The sequence below is a fragment of the Leucopleurus acutus genome (genome assembly GCF_964270905.1).
Source record: "Leucopleurus acutus genome assembly, chromosome: 4".
Classification (NCBI taxonomy): Eukaryota; Metazoa; Chordata; class Mammalia; order Artiodactyla; family Delphinidae; genus Leucopleurus; species Leucopleurus acutus.
Genome location: NC_139146.1, coordinates 64,143,473 through 64,160,740, shown reverse-complemented (window position 1 = coordinate 64,160,740; position 17,268 = coordinate 64,143,473). Strand labels below are relative to the sequence as shown.

Sequence of the window (17,268 nt, the reverse complement as noted above, 5' to 3'; positions counted from 1 at the left end):
TTTGTTCGTTCTCGTCAATTCAACTTCAAGATGTGCTACGGAACCAGGACAAAAACCAGATTTTGTCCTAGACCCCTCCTTTTCTAACCAAATTCTCCTAGAGTTAAGTTACCCAGTCTAAGCATCAAATTATACCATCTATGTATCTATGATGCCAAATCTCTCTTCAGATCTAACCTCCAGACTCACATAACAACTGCTTAAATTCTTATCCTCCCCACCTCCAGTGTGCTCTTCCCACTCAACTCAGAAATTAGCACCACCATCCATCTAGTTGCAAAGACAAAAATCTAGGTGTTTTTCCAGCTTCTTCATTATTTCTCTACACCATCAGCAAGCTCTGGTGACTCCACTCTTAAAACATAACCCAAACACTTCTCTTAAGCCTCCTCTATTCCACCCTAACCCCAAGCTACAATCATCTCTTGCCTAGGCTACCTAGAAAGGCTTCCCGAGTTCATTCCTGCCTCCTATCCCCAACCCCACATGGGAAGTGCCTAACAAATTTCCTTCTCCTTCCTTACTAACAAAACCCTCATTTTAATTGGGGAGCAATGTGCTCAGCTAATAAACATTTCCTAGCCTACCTTAAACCAAGAAGTGATTATGACACTGTGGTGAATAAAAAAATAAAAAGAGAGGTTACTGAATGGAACCTCAGATATCTCTTTTAAAGGGAGTGAACTCAGCTGGCGGTGCCTGGTGCCTTTCCCTTTTTACAATTCAGATAGGCTGCCTGGTCCTCTGATAGCCATTCTGAGAGTTTAGGGACAAGGGTCAAACTCCTAAGAATAGTAACCTGAAAGTTAGAAGTAGATTATTAACACTATAAAGCCCCTAACCAAACAACTTTGGGATACTTCCCCTCCAGACTTTTCCTATTTATTTCAATCACTACTACTGTTTCTTTTGTTACATCCAGCAAAACTCAACCTTTAAGTAGTAAACGTTTCCTCACTATCTTCAGGGTCAATTCATTCCCCACAGCAGCCAAAGTGATCTTTTAAAAACACGAATTCTGTCGTTTGCTTTAAATCCTCAAATGGCTTGTGTGTGATCTGGCTCACACCTACATCTCCAACTTCATCTTGCACCATTCTCCTCCCTCACCCACAATACTCCAGCCACAACAACCTCCTTTTGGTTGCTTACACATAGCAAATTCATTCCCACTTTAGAGCTTTTACACTAACAGTTTCCTCTGATCTGGACTGTTCTTCCCCAGTGACGTGCTTTTATCATTCAGATCTCAATTTAAGTTTACAATTCTAGGATAAGCCTTTTCTGAACACCCAATCAAAAACAACCAATTAATTTCATCTGGACAATATTATTATACAGCTCTGCACTGCATTTATTACTTATTTGTCTGTCTTCCCTTATCCCACTCATTACTATATCCCCAACACATATCATGGTGCCTACCATAGAGAGAGCCCTCAAATATCTGTTAAAGAGCTCTTGGTACTGATAATACAAAGATGGATGAGCCATGATGCCTACCCTTGAGAAGTTTGGAGTCTAATAGGGAAAAACAACTTCAAATGATTAAAAATTACAGATTTCGGTTTAAAGTCCCATGGGAATTGTATTCAATGCTCCCCCACCCAAAAAAACTCTAAATATGTATATATATGTACATAAATAGATAAAAAGAAAGGAAAACCAAAATTAAGATGTATCTCTGTATATGTGAAATATTTCATAGACAAACATTTTTTAAAGAAAAGAATTATCTCTGGGAGTGAGATTACCGATAATTTTTACTTTATAATATAGTTCCCGGTATTTTTCAAAGTTTAATAAGTTTCTTACTTTTATATTCACAGAATTTTGACTATTTATTTAAAAGAGAAAAGCAATTAAATGGTTTACATTCTTGACTATATAATTATTAGCTTTCTATGTGCATGTAAGAGTTGATCATCCTAATATATGACTAAGTTAATTCCAATTTATCCTCCCAAGTATTAGTTTAAGGGTTATTCCCAAGGAACTCTTTCCCTGAGTTTAGGTTACCTCACCCTCACAGTTCTCCTTACTTAAACTCAACAAACATAACTAGCTGTTCAATGACTCACCATCTTACTGGACCATCATTTACTCCATAACAGCATGGACCATGTCTAGCTTATTAACAAACACAGGTGGCATTCAATAAATATTTGTTGAATAAATGAAGAAAAATGTAGAGTTAACTAAAGAGTTTAAACTAAACCATAGGATACAGATGATGTCATATATAATACTAAATAGATGCCCCCTGAGATCTTCAAAGGGGAAAACTACAAAATAAAGCAAAAAAGATTCTCTTCCCACCATCTTATTTCCACAGTTTTGGGCTTGGACAGTATACCATCCCAATTCAGGACCTGACTACATTATCAACAGAAACCAACTTCACTGGCGGCCACCTTTATCAACATATTCAATTCTTCCTAGTACCAGAAGCAGGATGAAAGGTATTACTTTCATAGTGCTTGGGGATTAGCTCCCTGGAGCTTAAGAAATACTGAACCTCATTCAGGAAAACAAATGCCTCCTGCTCACCAGGCAATGTGCTAAGCAATGGAGGATGGAAAAATCAGTAAGACAGGTCTATGTCCTCAATGACACACATTCACAGTTCCATCAGACAGATGGAGATAAAGCACGTAAGTAAACACCTAAGGATATAATCAAAGTATGATCAAGCCAAGAGACATTAAAAAAAGTCTGACATATATAACCTTCTAAAATCTCATCTAGCAATACACACTAAATTCTTGCACATTTGTACCAGCAAGAAACTGGAAATAACCAAATATCCAATGCACAGATGCATAAACTGCAGTATATTCTATACATATATTTTAAAAATAAAGGAACTAGTACACAATGATTTAAGAAAAATGAAGCACAAAGTGTTTTATATCACTGCTGAAAAGCAATAGTATCAGACAACCCACAACTAAGTACACCAATCCCAAATAGGATGGTTCACATGAAACAAAGAAACCTAGAAGTAAAGCACTCCACAGTCACTTGAGAGAAATGGCTACATATGCCAGTTAGCCCTGCATTTGTAATCACTAGAAAAATCCATAATCACACAAAGACTAAAAATAATGAACAGAGTAACACAGACCTGTCCTAAACCTAGGCAAAGAGCACTTTCAGCAATAGCTCCAAAAGATTAGACACCTATCAAAGATTTGGGCGGGGGGTGGGGGGGGCAGGTGTGGCATACTTTAAATGTTACTAAGCCTATTACATTTCAGGCACCATACTGGATGCTGAAGAGAAAAAGATAGAATAAGAATCCTCAAGGAGCCCAATGATCTAGCAGGAGCAAAAAGACATATATACAATTACCAAAAATATAATAACTGCTCTAAAAAAAAACCCCAACAAAGTGATACTGGAGAAAAAAAAGTAAACTGTGGGTTCAAGAAAAGCTTATCAGGGACTCCCTGATGGTGCGGTGCCAATGTAGGGAACACGGGTTTGAGCCCTGGTCCGGGAAGACCCCACATGCTACGGAGCAACTAAGCCCGTGCACCACAACTACTGAGCCTGCACTCTAGAGCCCATGAGCCACAACTACTGAAGCCCTCGCACCTAGAGCCCGTGCTCCACAAGAGAAGCCACCGCAATGAGAAGCCCGCGCACCGCAATGAAGAGTAGCCCCCGCTCGCCACAACTAGAGAAAGCCCACACGCCACAACTAGAGAAAGCCCACGTGCAGCAACAAAGACCCACTGCAGCCAAAAACAAATAAATAAATTTTAAAAAAGGAAAAAAAGAAAAGCTTATCAGAAATGGCATTTTAGGAGAAGTAAGTTTTTCAAAAGGCAAAGAAAGGAGGTTAAGGACTTATTCCAAGCAGACAGAACAACTCAATATAGCTAAAGGCTGGAGGGAGAGTGAGGGTCTGAGGTATGTTCAGGCATACAACTTAAGTTGAGACTTGACAGGAAATAAGGAAAGGTAGGCTAGAACAACAGTAAAAAGGTTTTGACTTCATGCAATAGGGCGTAGACAATGTAAAGGAAAATGACAAAATAACGTTTTAAAAATTAAATCCAGGGAGGCAGGGCTGGGCCGCGGTGCGGGGCCACCGTCCTCTGCGCTCCTGGGCGTTCCTCCGCGCTGTGAGCCCCACAGGAGGAAGTCACAGGAAAACAATCTGACATCAGATGAGAATCCAAGTCAAAACTGGGTGAAACTGAAGAGAAGTTGGACGTTCCCACTGGCTCCTTAAGTACCTATGGATTATGGCAGGAAAAGTGAAATGGGTCACTGATATCAAGAAGTCATTGCTGGGCTTCCCTGGTGGCGCAGTGGTTGAGAGTCCGCCTGCCGATGGAGGGGACACGGGTTCGTGCCCCAGTCCGGGAAGATCCCACATGCCGCGGAGCGGCTGGGCCCGTGAGCCATGGCCGCTGAGCCTGCGCGTCCGGAGCCTGTGCTCTGCAACGGGAGAGGCCACAACAGTGAGAGGCCCACGTACCTCAAAAAAAAAAAAAAAAAAAAAAGGAAGTCATTGCTGATAAATAACTCTGAAAAGACAGGATGGGTCCAAGTGACAGAAAACGAGGACTGGAATTTTTACTGGAAGAGCAAGCAAACCATCCGCAATGTTTTTAGTGTCAAAACTGGCTACCAGCTCTCAAATGATCAAATAGTCAACCATTTCCTGAACCACTATGAACTGATGCAGAAGGATCTGATGGTGAAAACCATCAAGAGATACTGGAAAGAGCTGGAGAAGAAAGGGAGTCCTTTAGCAGAGAAGGACGAAAGTGGGAAACACCTCTACCTGGACTTCGTCCCTGTCACCTACATGCTGCCCGCCGACTACAACCTGTTCGTGGAGTTCAGGAAAAGCCCTTCTAGCACCTGGATCATGAAACCTTGTGGCAAAGCTCAGGGAAAGGGCATCTTTCTGATCAACAAGCTCTCACAAATCAAAAAGTGGTCCTGGGACAGCAAAACATCTCCGTTCATGACTCAGTACCAAGGAAGCCTACGTGATCTCTCTGTACATTAACAACCCGTTACTAATCAGCGGCAGGAAGTTTGACCTGCGCTTGTATATTCTGGTGTCTACGTACCGCCCACTGCGCTACTACATGCATAAACTTGGATTTTGCTGCTTTTGCACAGTAAAATACACCCCGAGTACCAGTGAGCTGGATAACATGTTTGTTCATCTCACCAACGTTGCCATTCAGAAACAAGGGGAGGACTACAACCACATCCACGGGGGCACGTGGACCATGAACAACCTGTGGCTCTACCTGGAGAGCATCTGAGGCAAGGAGGTGACCAGCAAGCTGCTCAACGAGATCCACTGGATCTTCATGCAGTCCCTGAAGGCCGTGGCACCCATGATGAACAACGACAAACACTGCTTTGAGTGCTACGGCTACGACATCATCATCGACGACAAGCTGAAGCCCTGGCTGATCGAGGTGAATGCTCCCCATCCCTCACTTCCAGCACTGACAACGACCAAATCCTTAAGTATAACCTGATTAATGACACCCTCAACATCGCGGTCCCTAATGTTGAAATTCCAGACTGTAAATGAAACAAGTCACCCCCAAAGGAAGTCCTTGGCAATTATGAAATTCTGTATGACGAGGAGCTGGCACAAGGCGACAAGGCTGACCAAGGGCTGAGAAGTCCACCGGGCCAGTCGCTGGGGCCCAGAGGGGGCCGATCGAGAGACTCCAGGACAACCGTCCTCACAACCTGGAAGTGACCTCTAGTGAGATCAAGACTCCAGCCTGGACTTGTCACTGCACCCACCCTTGCTGAAGACCTATTTTGGAAATTTCCTTTTTCTAGAGCTTTTTTCCTTTCCTAAACCCTGTAATAAAGGCACTTCTTTGGACGGTTAAAAAAAAAAAAATTAAATCCAGTGGCATGGCGCCAGTTGAATTAGAAGTTGGGACAGACCAAAGGCAGAGAACTAAATGTAAATAAGCAAACTATTTTAATATAAATAGTCCATCTGAGAAATGAAAACCTGACCTAAGATGATTCATAAAAAACGCAAAAGTGGAAACAAAGACTCAGGAGATAAATGGATGATGGAGGACGACAAAATCAGTAACTTACAAAGGACAGTAAGAGAAGTTGAAGAAAAACCAGAAAAGTCATATCAGAGTAACCGAAAGGGGAAAGCTCTAAGATGGAATTGGAAATGTGGAAGAAAGAGGTACAAAATGGACAATTGCTGAAAAGTTACTTTTTGTTTCACAATTTAGAAGATATTGGTAATGCCTGAAAAAGTAGTTTCAATATGATATGATAGAGACAGAAGAAACCTGAGTACAGAAGTTAAGGAATGAATTAACTTTTAAGAACCAAATACAGGAGAATATCTTTATGATAACCAGAGTAGGAAAAGATTCCTTAAACAAAATACAAAAACCACACCATATAGGAAAAGACAGACAAATTTGGCTACTTTAGAAGTAAACTCAGTAAGATCAAAGATACAATAAAATTAAGTGAAATAAGCCAGCAGAACAAATAATGTATAATAATCAAATTCATAGAGAAAGAAAACAGAATGGTAACTGCCAGGGGTTGAGCATTGAGAAGTAAGGAGTTAGTGTTTAATGGGTACAGAGTTTCAATTTTACAAAAAGCAAAGTCTTGGAGATGGATGGTGGTATTGGTTGTACAACAGTGTGAACACACTTAATGCCACTGAAATTGTGCACTTAAATATATACAGGATGAGGGACTTCCCTGGTGATCCTGCAGTTAAGACTCGTCGCTCCCAATGCAGGGGGCCCAGGTTTGATCCCTGGCCAGGGAACTAGAGCCTGAATGCTGCAACTAAAAGATCCTGCATGCGACAACAAAAATGCCACGTGCCACAACTAAGACCCCAGTGCAGCAAAATAAATAAATAAATATTTTTAAAAAATACAATGAAAAGTTTTATGGGGCTTCCCTGGTGGCGCAGTGGTTGGGAGTCCGCCTGCCGATGCGGCGGACACGGGTTCGTGCCCCGGTCCAGGAAGATCCCACATGCCGCAAAGCGGCTGGGCCCGTCAGCCATGGCTGCTAAGCCTGCGCGTCTGGAGCCTGTGCTCCGCGATGGGAGAGGCCACAACAGTGAGAGGCCCGTGTACCGCAAAAAAAAAAAAAAAAAAAAAGGGTAAGGAATGCAAACACTAATTTTACAAAAGAAAGCCTTATGGCCAATAAACACAAAAACATGCTTAATATCTCTACTGACAAGGAAAATTAAAATAAGCTATCATTTCATATCCATCAGACTGACAAAAATCTAAACCTTCCAAATGTCAGGTCCCTAGAATTCTTACTTACTTCTAGAGCAAGTGTAAATTGATACAATCATTGGGAGAATAATGATGCAATATCAAGTCATGGAGAAGATGCAAATACACTCAGATCCTGAAAGTCTACTTCCTATAAAACCCTTATGTGCCCAAGAAAACAACTATAATAATGTTCAATGCATCCTTTTTTATAATCTCTAAAAGTTGGAACTATGCGCCATCAATAAGAGAATGAATTTTTAAAACTGTGACACGAAATACTCTACATAGTAGACCCTTGAACAACGAGGGGGGTTAGGGATACCGACCCCCTGCTCAGACAAAAATCCAAGTATAACTTATAGTTGGCCCTCCATATACCCAGTTCCTCCACATCTTCACATTCAATCAACAGTGGATTGTGTAGTACTGCAGTATTTACTATGGGAAAAAATCTGCATATAAATAGATTCATGCAGTTCAAACCCATGTTGGTCATGGGTCAACTGTAGTTTAAAACTGAAGAACTAAAAAAAAATAAATTTAAAAAAATAAAATTGAAGAACTAGAGCATATGCATCGTCACAGATAAATCTCAAAAAACAATGCTGAGAAGAAAAGTTGCAGGAGATGTAGAATATTATAAACCATCTATGAAAAAAAATTTTTTTAAGTTTAAAATACTAAAAAGTGATTTTACACTCAAAAATACTGTGTTTATCAATAGTAAAAACAAAAATATGAATGGGGGGATATACTCAACCCCAGCATAGTGGTTACTTAAAGAAGGAAAGAGAACAGAATGAGCTTTGTCTGTATGTTTTGTTTTATTTCTTGGGGAGGTGGAGGAAGGGCTAAACCCAGTATGAGTTAAGATCTATTAAATCTGGACCATGGATATAAAGGTGTTCATATATTATTTCTTAACTTCTAAGTCTAAAATATAATTTTTTTAAACATCTTTAAAGATAATGGATAGGAAGCAAGCAGCAGATATGATTATACTCTATTCTTTCCACCATAACCAGTAAACAGAGTCAGAGACCTGGTTTTAAACCCCTGTTCCACCAAGTTACTCGACAGTGAGGAAACTTACTTAATTTCTTCAGAGCTGCAACTTTCTAATCCATAAAACAAGAATGACACCCATCTCATAAGGCTGTGATATATATAAAATATCGGATAGTAGACATTCAACTACAGGTAGTTACTGTTTTAAATTTGCAGTAAAGGCACTTCCCTGGTGGTCCAGTGGGTAAGACTCCATGCTCCCAGTGCAGGGGGCCCGGGTTCAATCCCTGGCCGGGGAACTAGATCCCGCATGCATGCCACAACTAAGTAGTCCACATGCCGCAACTAAAGATGACATGCCACAACTAAGACCCGGAGCAGCCAAAATAAATAAATAAATGTTAAATTTGCAGTAAAAGTAAAGAACTAAGGGAGGAAAAGGACAAGGGTTTTGAATGAAATGAACTTGTCTCACCTTTTCAGAATTATATAACAGAACATACGACAGATGTCACATGGATGTGACCACGACTTTCTAGTTTCCAAGACCCAACTTTAAAATAGGGATTTTACAAAGGAATTCAAGATTACACACCAGAGGATTAGCATATGGATTCCATGGTCCAGTTAAAGGAGACCAGAGCCATGTCAAGAAGTCCAAAATAATCCCATTACTCCATATTATATGAAAGGCTCCCAAATAATTTACTTCTTTTTCACTCAGAAAGGTCATTTTAACACAAACTTCTCTCCAATTTATAACTGTCTCCTAAAGAAAGACTAACCAACATCTTCAGAACAAAGCCCACATACATTCTTTTGTATTCCCCTTGGCCACCAGCCCCCAAAGGTTATTTGCACACAAAGAAACAATATCAGAAGTACTAAAGTCCCTCATCATGCTATTAAGCCTTTTCTGGAGGCAAATTCCCATAGAGCTATCACTAAACCATTGAAGGAAACCTTTATGGTCCAAGGACAACAATAAGCAGAGTATGAAAGTACAGTTAATTTTGACATCTTAGCAGCTATCCATTTACTGAATGTTCCAAGCACTGCTCTAAGCACTGTAAAGCCTCTCTTGATCTCCCTATTTACAGATAAGAAAGCTGAAACAGTCAGTGCTGTAGGTATTAAGCAGAAAAGCCAGGACTGAACGCTGATCTAATTCCAAAGCCCACACTCTTAATCACTAAGCTAAACTCACTACATCATGCTTGGGGAAGTAAGTATCTCTGCCTCCTGGCAGACTTTTCTCACAGTAAGAGAGAAAAGCAAAATATATTTAAATACAATACTCAATATTGAACTGTCACCCACTGTTGTACTTAGTTTTATTAGCATTCAGCTTTTATATTGTTTATGAAAAGTATAGTCCCATAAAGCAACCATATATAATGGTTGGAGTAAACTGGTATGCCAAAAGCTTGGGTGAAGTTCACCATTAACCAGATCTGAGTCACTGAGCAACAATCAATCTCTCTAGGCCTCAGTTTCCTGATCTTATAGATGAAGTTTTTGACCTAGATCTAAGGTCTCTTTCAACTTTAACATTCAACACATTTTCTAAGACACTGTTAATGCATGCTTTGAACAAAGACTTTGAAAGTCATCTTTTGAAAACCTTTAAAATGAAATCATATAGTATATGCTCTTATGTCTATCCTTTTACTCAAATATACTCAAAGCAAAAAACAAAAAAACACACTCAGGGCTTCCCTGGTGGCGCAGTGGTTGAGAATCCGCCTACCGATGCAGGGGACGCGGGTTCGTGCCCCGGTCCGGGAGGATCCCACATGCCGCGGAGCGGCTGGGCCCATGAGCCATGGCCGCTGAGCCTGCGCGTCCGGAGCCTGTGCTCCGCAATGGGAGAGGCCACAACAGTGAGAGGCCCGCGTACCGCAAAAAAAACAAAAACAAAAACAAAAAAAAACATACTCAAAGTTAGTCTGTGCTATTAAAAACCAAGAAAATGACTGGAAAGGGGTGGGGTGTGGGGATTCTGATGGTGCTGGTAATATTAATATTCTGTTTGTTTTGGGTGCTGGTCACACTTTATTGTATGTACTTTGTATATTACCATTTATTATTTTGATATGAAAAAGGTGGTTTTTTTCTCCAAAGAAAACTTATGTGTTCTAATTCCACAACTATGTTTGTGTATATCAGAGCTGTGTAACCTTTTTGTTATAAATATATAAATGTGGTGCTTTGTGACCACCTAGAGGGGTGGGATAGGGAGGGTGGGAGGGAGACACAAGACGGAGGAGATATGGGGTATATGTATATATATAGCTGATTCATTTTGTTATAAAGCAGAAACTAACCACTGTAAAGCAACTATACTCCAATAAACATGTTAAAATAAATATATAAATATATATATTTATATATACACACATATATATAAAAATGTGTTTCTTGCCTAATTTTGTCCATAACCCTGCTCCCTAGTTCCAGTTCAGGCATCTACAGAAGAGATCATTTACTTGTAAATTACAGTATTCCTGTAATTCCTTTATGACTGTCTCCTGAAATTCGAAGTCAGTCTTAACTTTCCTTTGGAACCTAGCTCAAGAACCTCCCTACATACACATACCCTCAGAACTCCCATAGCATTGATTTTTTGCATCTAACATTTTTATCTTCCTCCAACCAGGTAAGTCTTTTAGGGCTGTTGTCAATATGCTCAATAACTGCTGATAACATATTTACTGAGAAATAAGAATATATATTCTTTACAAAGGGGTGACCTGCAAAGGGATCCCAAATGCATCTGACTCTGTGCCTGACAGACAGAGATCAAAGCCTTTATAATAACCAAAAAAAAAAAGAGAGAGAAGAGAAATGCACCCCAAAGAGTATTACTTGGACAGGCTTTTTGTTGTTTTTTTTTTTTACCTCAAATCTATAACACTTTCCTTGCTCAACCTACACCCAGAACCTCTTAAGGCACACTATCTAAATAAGTTAAACTGATCTATAATTTACATAACTGTAAAAACATACCACTTTTCTATTAGTAAAAAACTGTTCAAATTCTGGTAACATTAGTTTATAGCAGGAAATTTCAGCTTTTTCCTTACATCAAAAAGGAAAACGTTTAAAAGAAAATGATGATAATTAATTGATAAGGGTCAAAGTCTTAAAACAAAAACAGAACATTCAAACCTAGTAGAGCCATGCTATATAATTTTTTGTACCTTTACTTCCCATTCATTCAACTTTTAGAGAAATTATACTACACATCCTACCTAGTTAACAGTCTTAAATGTTCTTCTAAAGAGTTTTGTCTACAGCAGTGGTTCTCAGCGTTTGGCAAAGTCTGGAGACATTTTTAGTTGATATGATTGGCAGGGAGAGGGTAGGGAGGTGGAGGGAGGATTGCCTGCGCTATTGGCATCTAGTGTTATTAGTCAGGGATAGTGCTAAACATCCTACAATGCACAGGAGAACCACCCACAACAAAGAATTCATTATCTGCCCCACATAGTGCCAAGGTTGCATGGTCTATAGAAATCAAGAGACTTTCTTCTAAAGATTTGCAACTAGTTCTACACAGAATAATCAAATATATAAAATTTAAAATAAAAGATACAAAAATCCATTTAAATACTTAAGGAAAACGTATACAATAGTAGTTTTCATGAAACCAATTTGTTAATGCCATAGATTTAAATATTCCCTATGAGAATCCTAGAAAATCCTAGCTAGCAAAGTGCAGCTACAATATGAAAAAAACTACAGGTACCATACAGCACAAGAACAAGCAAGAGTATGTGCACTGATTTAAGGGCATTTTACTTCACTGAACATCAAATTTAAAAATATTTTCCATACTGAAATGCAAGTAAACCTTTAATTACAGGTAACACTTATTTTAATGTTTAAACTAACAAATTAGTTTGTGTTTAAATCCTTTAATCAGTAATACAAACCAGGTTCAATTATTTTTAAATAATTAAAAGTATGCCTACCTTTGGCAAGTCATGACAGCATAGTACAATATAAACACAAGCAGACTTAGATCTACATCTCAAAGCTACACATTTGCGGACAAATAATTTAACTTCTCTGAATCTCAATTTTCTCATCTAAGAAATAAGAAATCTAATTCAAAGACCTGTTCTTGAGAATTAGCAATAATGTATATAAACAAATGGAACTGAGAGCTCCTCTACAAATGGTGGTTAATTGTTAATACCAATAATAATTGATAGTAAATAATAATACAACCTATGAATACAGATTATAGTTTTATTCTATCCTCATAAGCAACTCATTTATGTAATTCAACTCAAAAAATAACCATAAAATGTACTTTAAATCAATTTTCCATGCCTAGCAACTTTGAAACATTACTTAAAATTCACACTCAGATTTAAATAAACCTGACACATAAAGGACAGACTTCCAAACACAGTTTCAGGAAAAAAGGCCTACATGGTTTATTTATTTTGAGTAAATAAAGTATTAGCATGACTCAAAATTCAAAAGGGATCTTTTGATGCCTGTTGCCCAAGACACCCAATGACAGAGAAGCAATCAATGTTACCAATTTCTCATTAATCCTTTCACCTATACAGACAAATACACCTATTCTCCCACTTCTGATACAAAGGGTGGCCTCCTCCCACTATTCTGCACTGTGCTTTTCACATTTAATTTATCTTGGAGGCTGTATTTTAACTAACAACACACTCCAACAGTGGCCACTTACAACTTCTTATGGCCCGAATTCAGCAAATGTCAGCTATCTTTACTAAGGCACTTAAAAGGGGGAAAAAAAAATCCTTAAAATCAATCAGGAGTCTTAGTAAACACAAGCATATGAAATAAACTTTGGTAAAATGGAGATTTACATGAGGAAATACTTGATTAATTGACCAGCCACTCAAATACTGCATTTACCTACATAAAAAGGAAACACGTGGACGGTACTACAAGTTCTTCAATGAGTTGAAAATAATCAACATAATCCACTTATAGAACTGGACCTAGTAAAATATCAATTAAATAAAATATTGGCGAAAATAAAGCTATTTACTGGTTATATATTCCAATATCTGACCCTTTCCTAAATGTTCTTTTCACTTACTTTCTGGAATAAGTTTCATTCCAGATTTATAAAGGTACTGTCCTTAAAAAAATAAATTTTCCTGTTTGTATTTTCTGTTTTCTTCCTCTGAAACACTATGTCACTTGAAGCAAGGCTTCATCATCCCTTACTCAATATAGAGCTGTATTATTTTAACAATATGTATTACTATAGCAATACAAGATTTCTTTTAAGCCTCAATTTAAGTACTAAGAATATCATGGTGAAAAGTCAACTCACATAATGCAGAGACTATATGAATTATAAGAGCAGTAACTTACCACTTTTAATTAATAGAAAATAACGCATTAAAGTCTTATATTAAGTGTCAGGCTTGTACAACCGTGTCATAGAAGAAATGTTTTAGGCTACTGGCAACAATATTAGCTGCAAACTTTCATTAGGAAGATATATGTCAACTGTCCTGGAATATATTTTCTTATTAGAGAAAAACTTAGAATCACTGTTTCACTGTATATCAGTACAGGCATTTACGACTCTTTTTCTGCACTGTACCACAAAAATACAAAGTCATCCTTCCATTCAGAGTTTTGGCACTTGAACAAATACAGAGGTCAGAGTACATACACATGCTCTGTAAAACCAATCATTACTTATATACTATTGCATTCAGTAAATCTGCTAGGATTTGGCATTTTTAAATAATTTTAAAGAATTTTCTCCATGTCTAACTGGAAAAATACATAATCACTTTAGACTCCAATAAAGTTCAACTGCTATCAGACTGACGTTAATAACTCATCACATACTTAAAATGCTGAATTTCACAAATCATTAAGATCATTAAAGTACCAATGTAAGAGTAAAATACAAATAGCAATAATACATCCAATAATGATATGTGACATCTTGAAAATAACCAGTCAGTATTTTTAAACTCTCTTTGTTGAATCCAAGGAGGAAAACAACCTAGCATTCTTCTTGATTTGGGTTATGAAAAAAAAACTGTACTGATTCGTTCATAATTTTGAGTCAAATTACTAAAACACTTTAAATATCTTACATTAATAAGTGCGGCTAATACAAGAGTATCTAAAATTTCCAAAGGACTCAAGAGCAGGTTAAGACAAAAATTTTTTAATCATTTCAGATATAAATATGTTGTGATAAACCTACTTACTTAAAAAGGAAATATAACAATGTATTAATCTGCTGAAACCTCATGTTTTTTAATAGGGATGTTCTTCAAAAGTAAGAATCAAGTTAACTATGAGGGACATCATAATGACAACTATGAGGGACATCATAGTGAAGTTTCATGGCACAACACAACAGTGTCACAGAGGCACTGTCTTGGGACACTCTGTAACTTGTAGACAGTATTTTGAAATAAGCTTCTCGTACACTCCATTATTTTATCCTAATCCTAGCTAAAAATATTTAAATGCCTTTAATACACCAAACAACTTGCCTTTACCCAGTCAAAAAGCTTTAGATGTCAATCGAAAAGAGGCCTAGATGTCGGGGTAAGTAGAAATGAGATAACGGTCTAATATGGAATTAATTTCCTATCTCAGGTGAAAATTCCCTTATCCCCCCCCCCACTCAAAGAAGACAGCACCCCATTATGCCTTCTCTTCTCTCCCAATACCGAACTGAGAGGGAGTAACTCTGAACGTCCTTCTTTCATCAATACCTAAGGACTCGCATCGCTCCTTCCTTAAGGAAAGGACCGTGGCGGCCAGACCAGTTATAACCCAGAATACCCTTAAAAAGAGTGGGCCTTTGGGCTGCGCGGCTCTCCGGATCCAGTTACCACCTTTCCCCTTCCCCCAACCCACTTCCCGGGCTTTCTCAGGCTCGGCCTGCTCCCTCCCCACCCTACAGCCACACTTCCAGCTGTTGCCACTGCCTTGGGGCTCTCTCCAGAGCTCACACCCCGCCGATAAGCGCCCCTCCTCCATCCGCCCCCCTAGCCGTATTCCTCCCCAAACCACCCGCCCGCGAGACCGTCCATCCCAGGGCCCTGGGAGGGGAGGGGAAAACGGCGGAAGGAGGGGGAGACTGCTGCTTCCCCACAAGCAGAAGGGTGGCAGCAAAGCAGGCCACCCGGGGGTTACCAGGGATATTGGGGTCGCCACTGGAAGGGCCCTCCCGCCCTGGGCTGAGGTGGGGGACGTCCGGGAGTTCATTTCTGACCTCCTCGCTCTTCAGCACCTCCTTGAACTCCCGCTTGATTCGCTGCACCGCGATGTTGGCCATGTCTCCGCCCGCAGCTGATTCGTACCCGCCTCCTCCGCCACCGTTACGACCACCGCCACCGCCGCCACCTCTTCCTCCACCGCCTCCTCCCTCTGCGAGTCACACCGGTGCACACGAACGCGGCCAACGCCACCCCTGCCGCCGCGCTCTCCTGAGCGTGGAATCACCTCCGCGCCCGGCCACCAAAATGGCGCCGGGTCCGCGCATGCGCACGACGCTGACCCGGCCAGGCGGCGCAGCCGCTGCCGTCGTAGCCCCTTACGCCACAGTCGCGAACCCGCGCCGCGCTGCGCCGCGCCTCGCGTCTCTGCCCGAGCTGCGGCCGCGTGGCTCCGCCCTGCCGGCGTTTGGGGCCAGGAGGGTGCGGCTTCTGCGCCGGCCGGCGCTACCCAGGCCTTCCCGGTCTTCTCCGGCGCCTCCTCCTCCGTACGAACCAATGTGATATGGTCGAGGCTTCCAGAATTTAGCCTCTAACCGAAGGTTCGAATCCAACCTGACCGGTTCACGCGGCCCCACTCGGCTCGGAGCGCCGCCCTGACTCAGCCAGACCCAGAACCCACGGGATTAATGTAGTCGTGTGTGTCTAGTGTCTGAAAACACTGTCCCGGAACTCAGTCCGGCCCATTTTCTATTGGTAAAGAAAATCTACTGCGGTTCGTTTTTGTTCTGAAGCCATTATAATACTGTTACTACGATCATCCCAGGATCTTTCCAGGTATAACAAATCATTAAATTAAGTATGGTCATTGTTGGGTCTCAGTTGTATCTAAGACCGCTTACTCCACAGAGATGCCTGAGAGTTCAGAAGCCGGATGTTGATCTTTGACCTACTTAGATAATTGATGTCAAGCCGTGGAACTAAAACCATAGTTTTTAAACTTTAATGTACATCAGACTCCCTGGAGAGCTTGTTTAAAAACAAAAAAAAAAAGATTGCTGAAGTGTTGTGTGGGCCTAATAATTTGCATTTTTAACAAGTTCCCAGGTGCTTCTGCTCCTGCTGCTGGTTCAGGGACCACACTATGAGAACCACTGAACTAAGCCCTGTAAAAATAGTTTATAAAGTGAACAATGGAGAAATAGTTGCTTCTTGGGGACGAAGGGCAGCTTCTGTAAGCCTAGGGTCTACAACAGTGTCTGGAGCTAGTAGGCAGTCAATAAATATTGAATGAATAAATGAGTAAAGATAAGAGTAAAATGTTTTAAGTGGAAAGTAAATTTGAAAGTGGTTGCTAGGGCTTCCAGTAACTAATATGGTTTTGATGCTGAGGGATGCTTTGAATAGAGAACATTTTGTAATAAGTAATAACGTTTATTTAGAAGTTTATATTTCTTGCATTTCTTTCACCTAACCAATCAGTAAAGTGTCCTATTAGAAGAATATCATAAATCCACCGTCTTAGCAAAAATTACCAAAATTGTGGCAGTAGAAAAGAAAATAGCCACTGGGGGTGAATCATTCAGTGGAGGCACATGGCAAAAAAGAATTTATTGAACTCCTGCCGCGGGAACCAAGAGAGGATTTTAAATTCCAGCTCTCCTCCATACCAGCTCTCTCGGCCAAACTTGGTTTCCTCTTCTGCAAAATAAGGAAGCTGGATGAGATGATCTCTTTCAAGTTTTAAGAGTTTAGAAATCTAAAACATCATC

General features: G+C 40.0%; 1 protein-coding gene and 1 pseudogene across 2 annotated transcripts in view; one reads left to right on the top strand and one right to left on the bottom strand.

Annotated features, from left to right (window-relative positions):
* UBE2K (ubiquitin conjugating enzyme E2 K) overlaps positions 1-15,758 on the bottom strand; it is an 81,538-nt gene extending 65,780 nt beyond the window's left edge. The window contains exon 1 of the mRNA XM_082838850.1: positions 15,556-15,758. Coding sequence (XP_082694976.1) covers positions 15,556-15,618 — 63 coding nt within the window. The 5' untranslated portion in view covers positions 15,619-15,758. The remainder of the gene's footprint in view (positions 1-15,555) is intronic.
* LOC309961500 (polyglutamylase complex subunit TTLL1-like) lies at positions 3,382-7,257 on the top strand (annotated as a pseudogene). The gene has a single exon. The product of its transcript is annotated as a polyglutamylase complex subunit TTLL1-like (transcript).
* Positions 15,759-17,268: the final 1,510 nt, after the last annotated feature.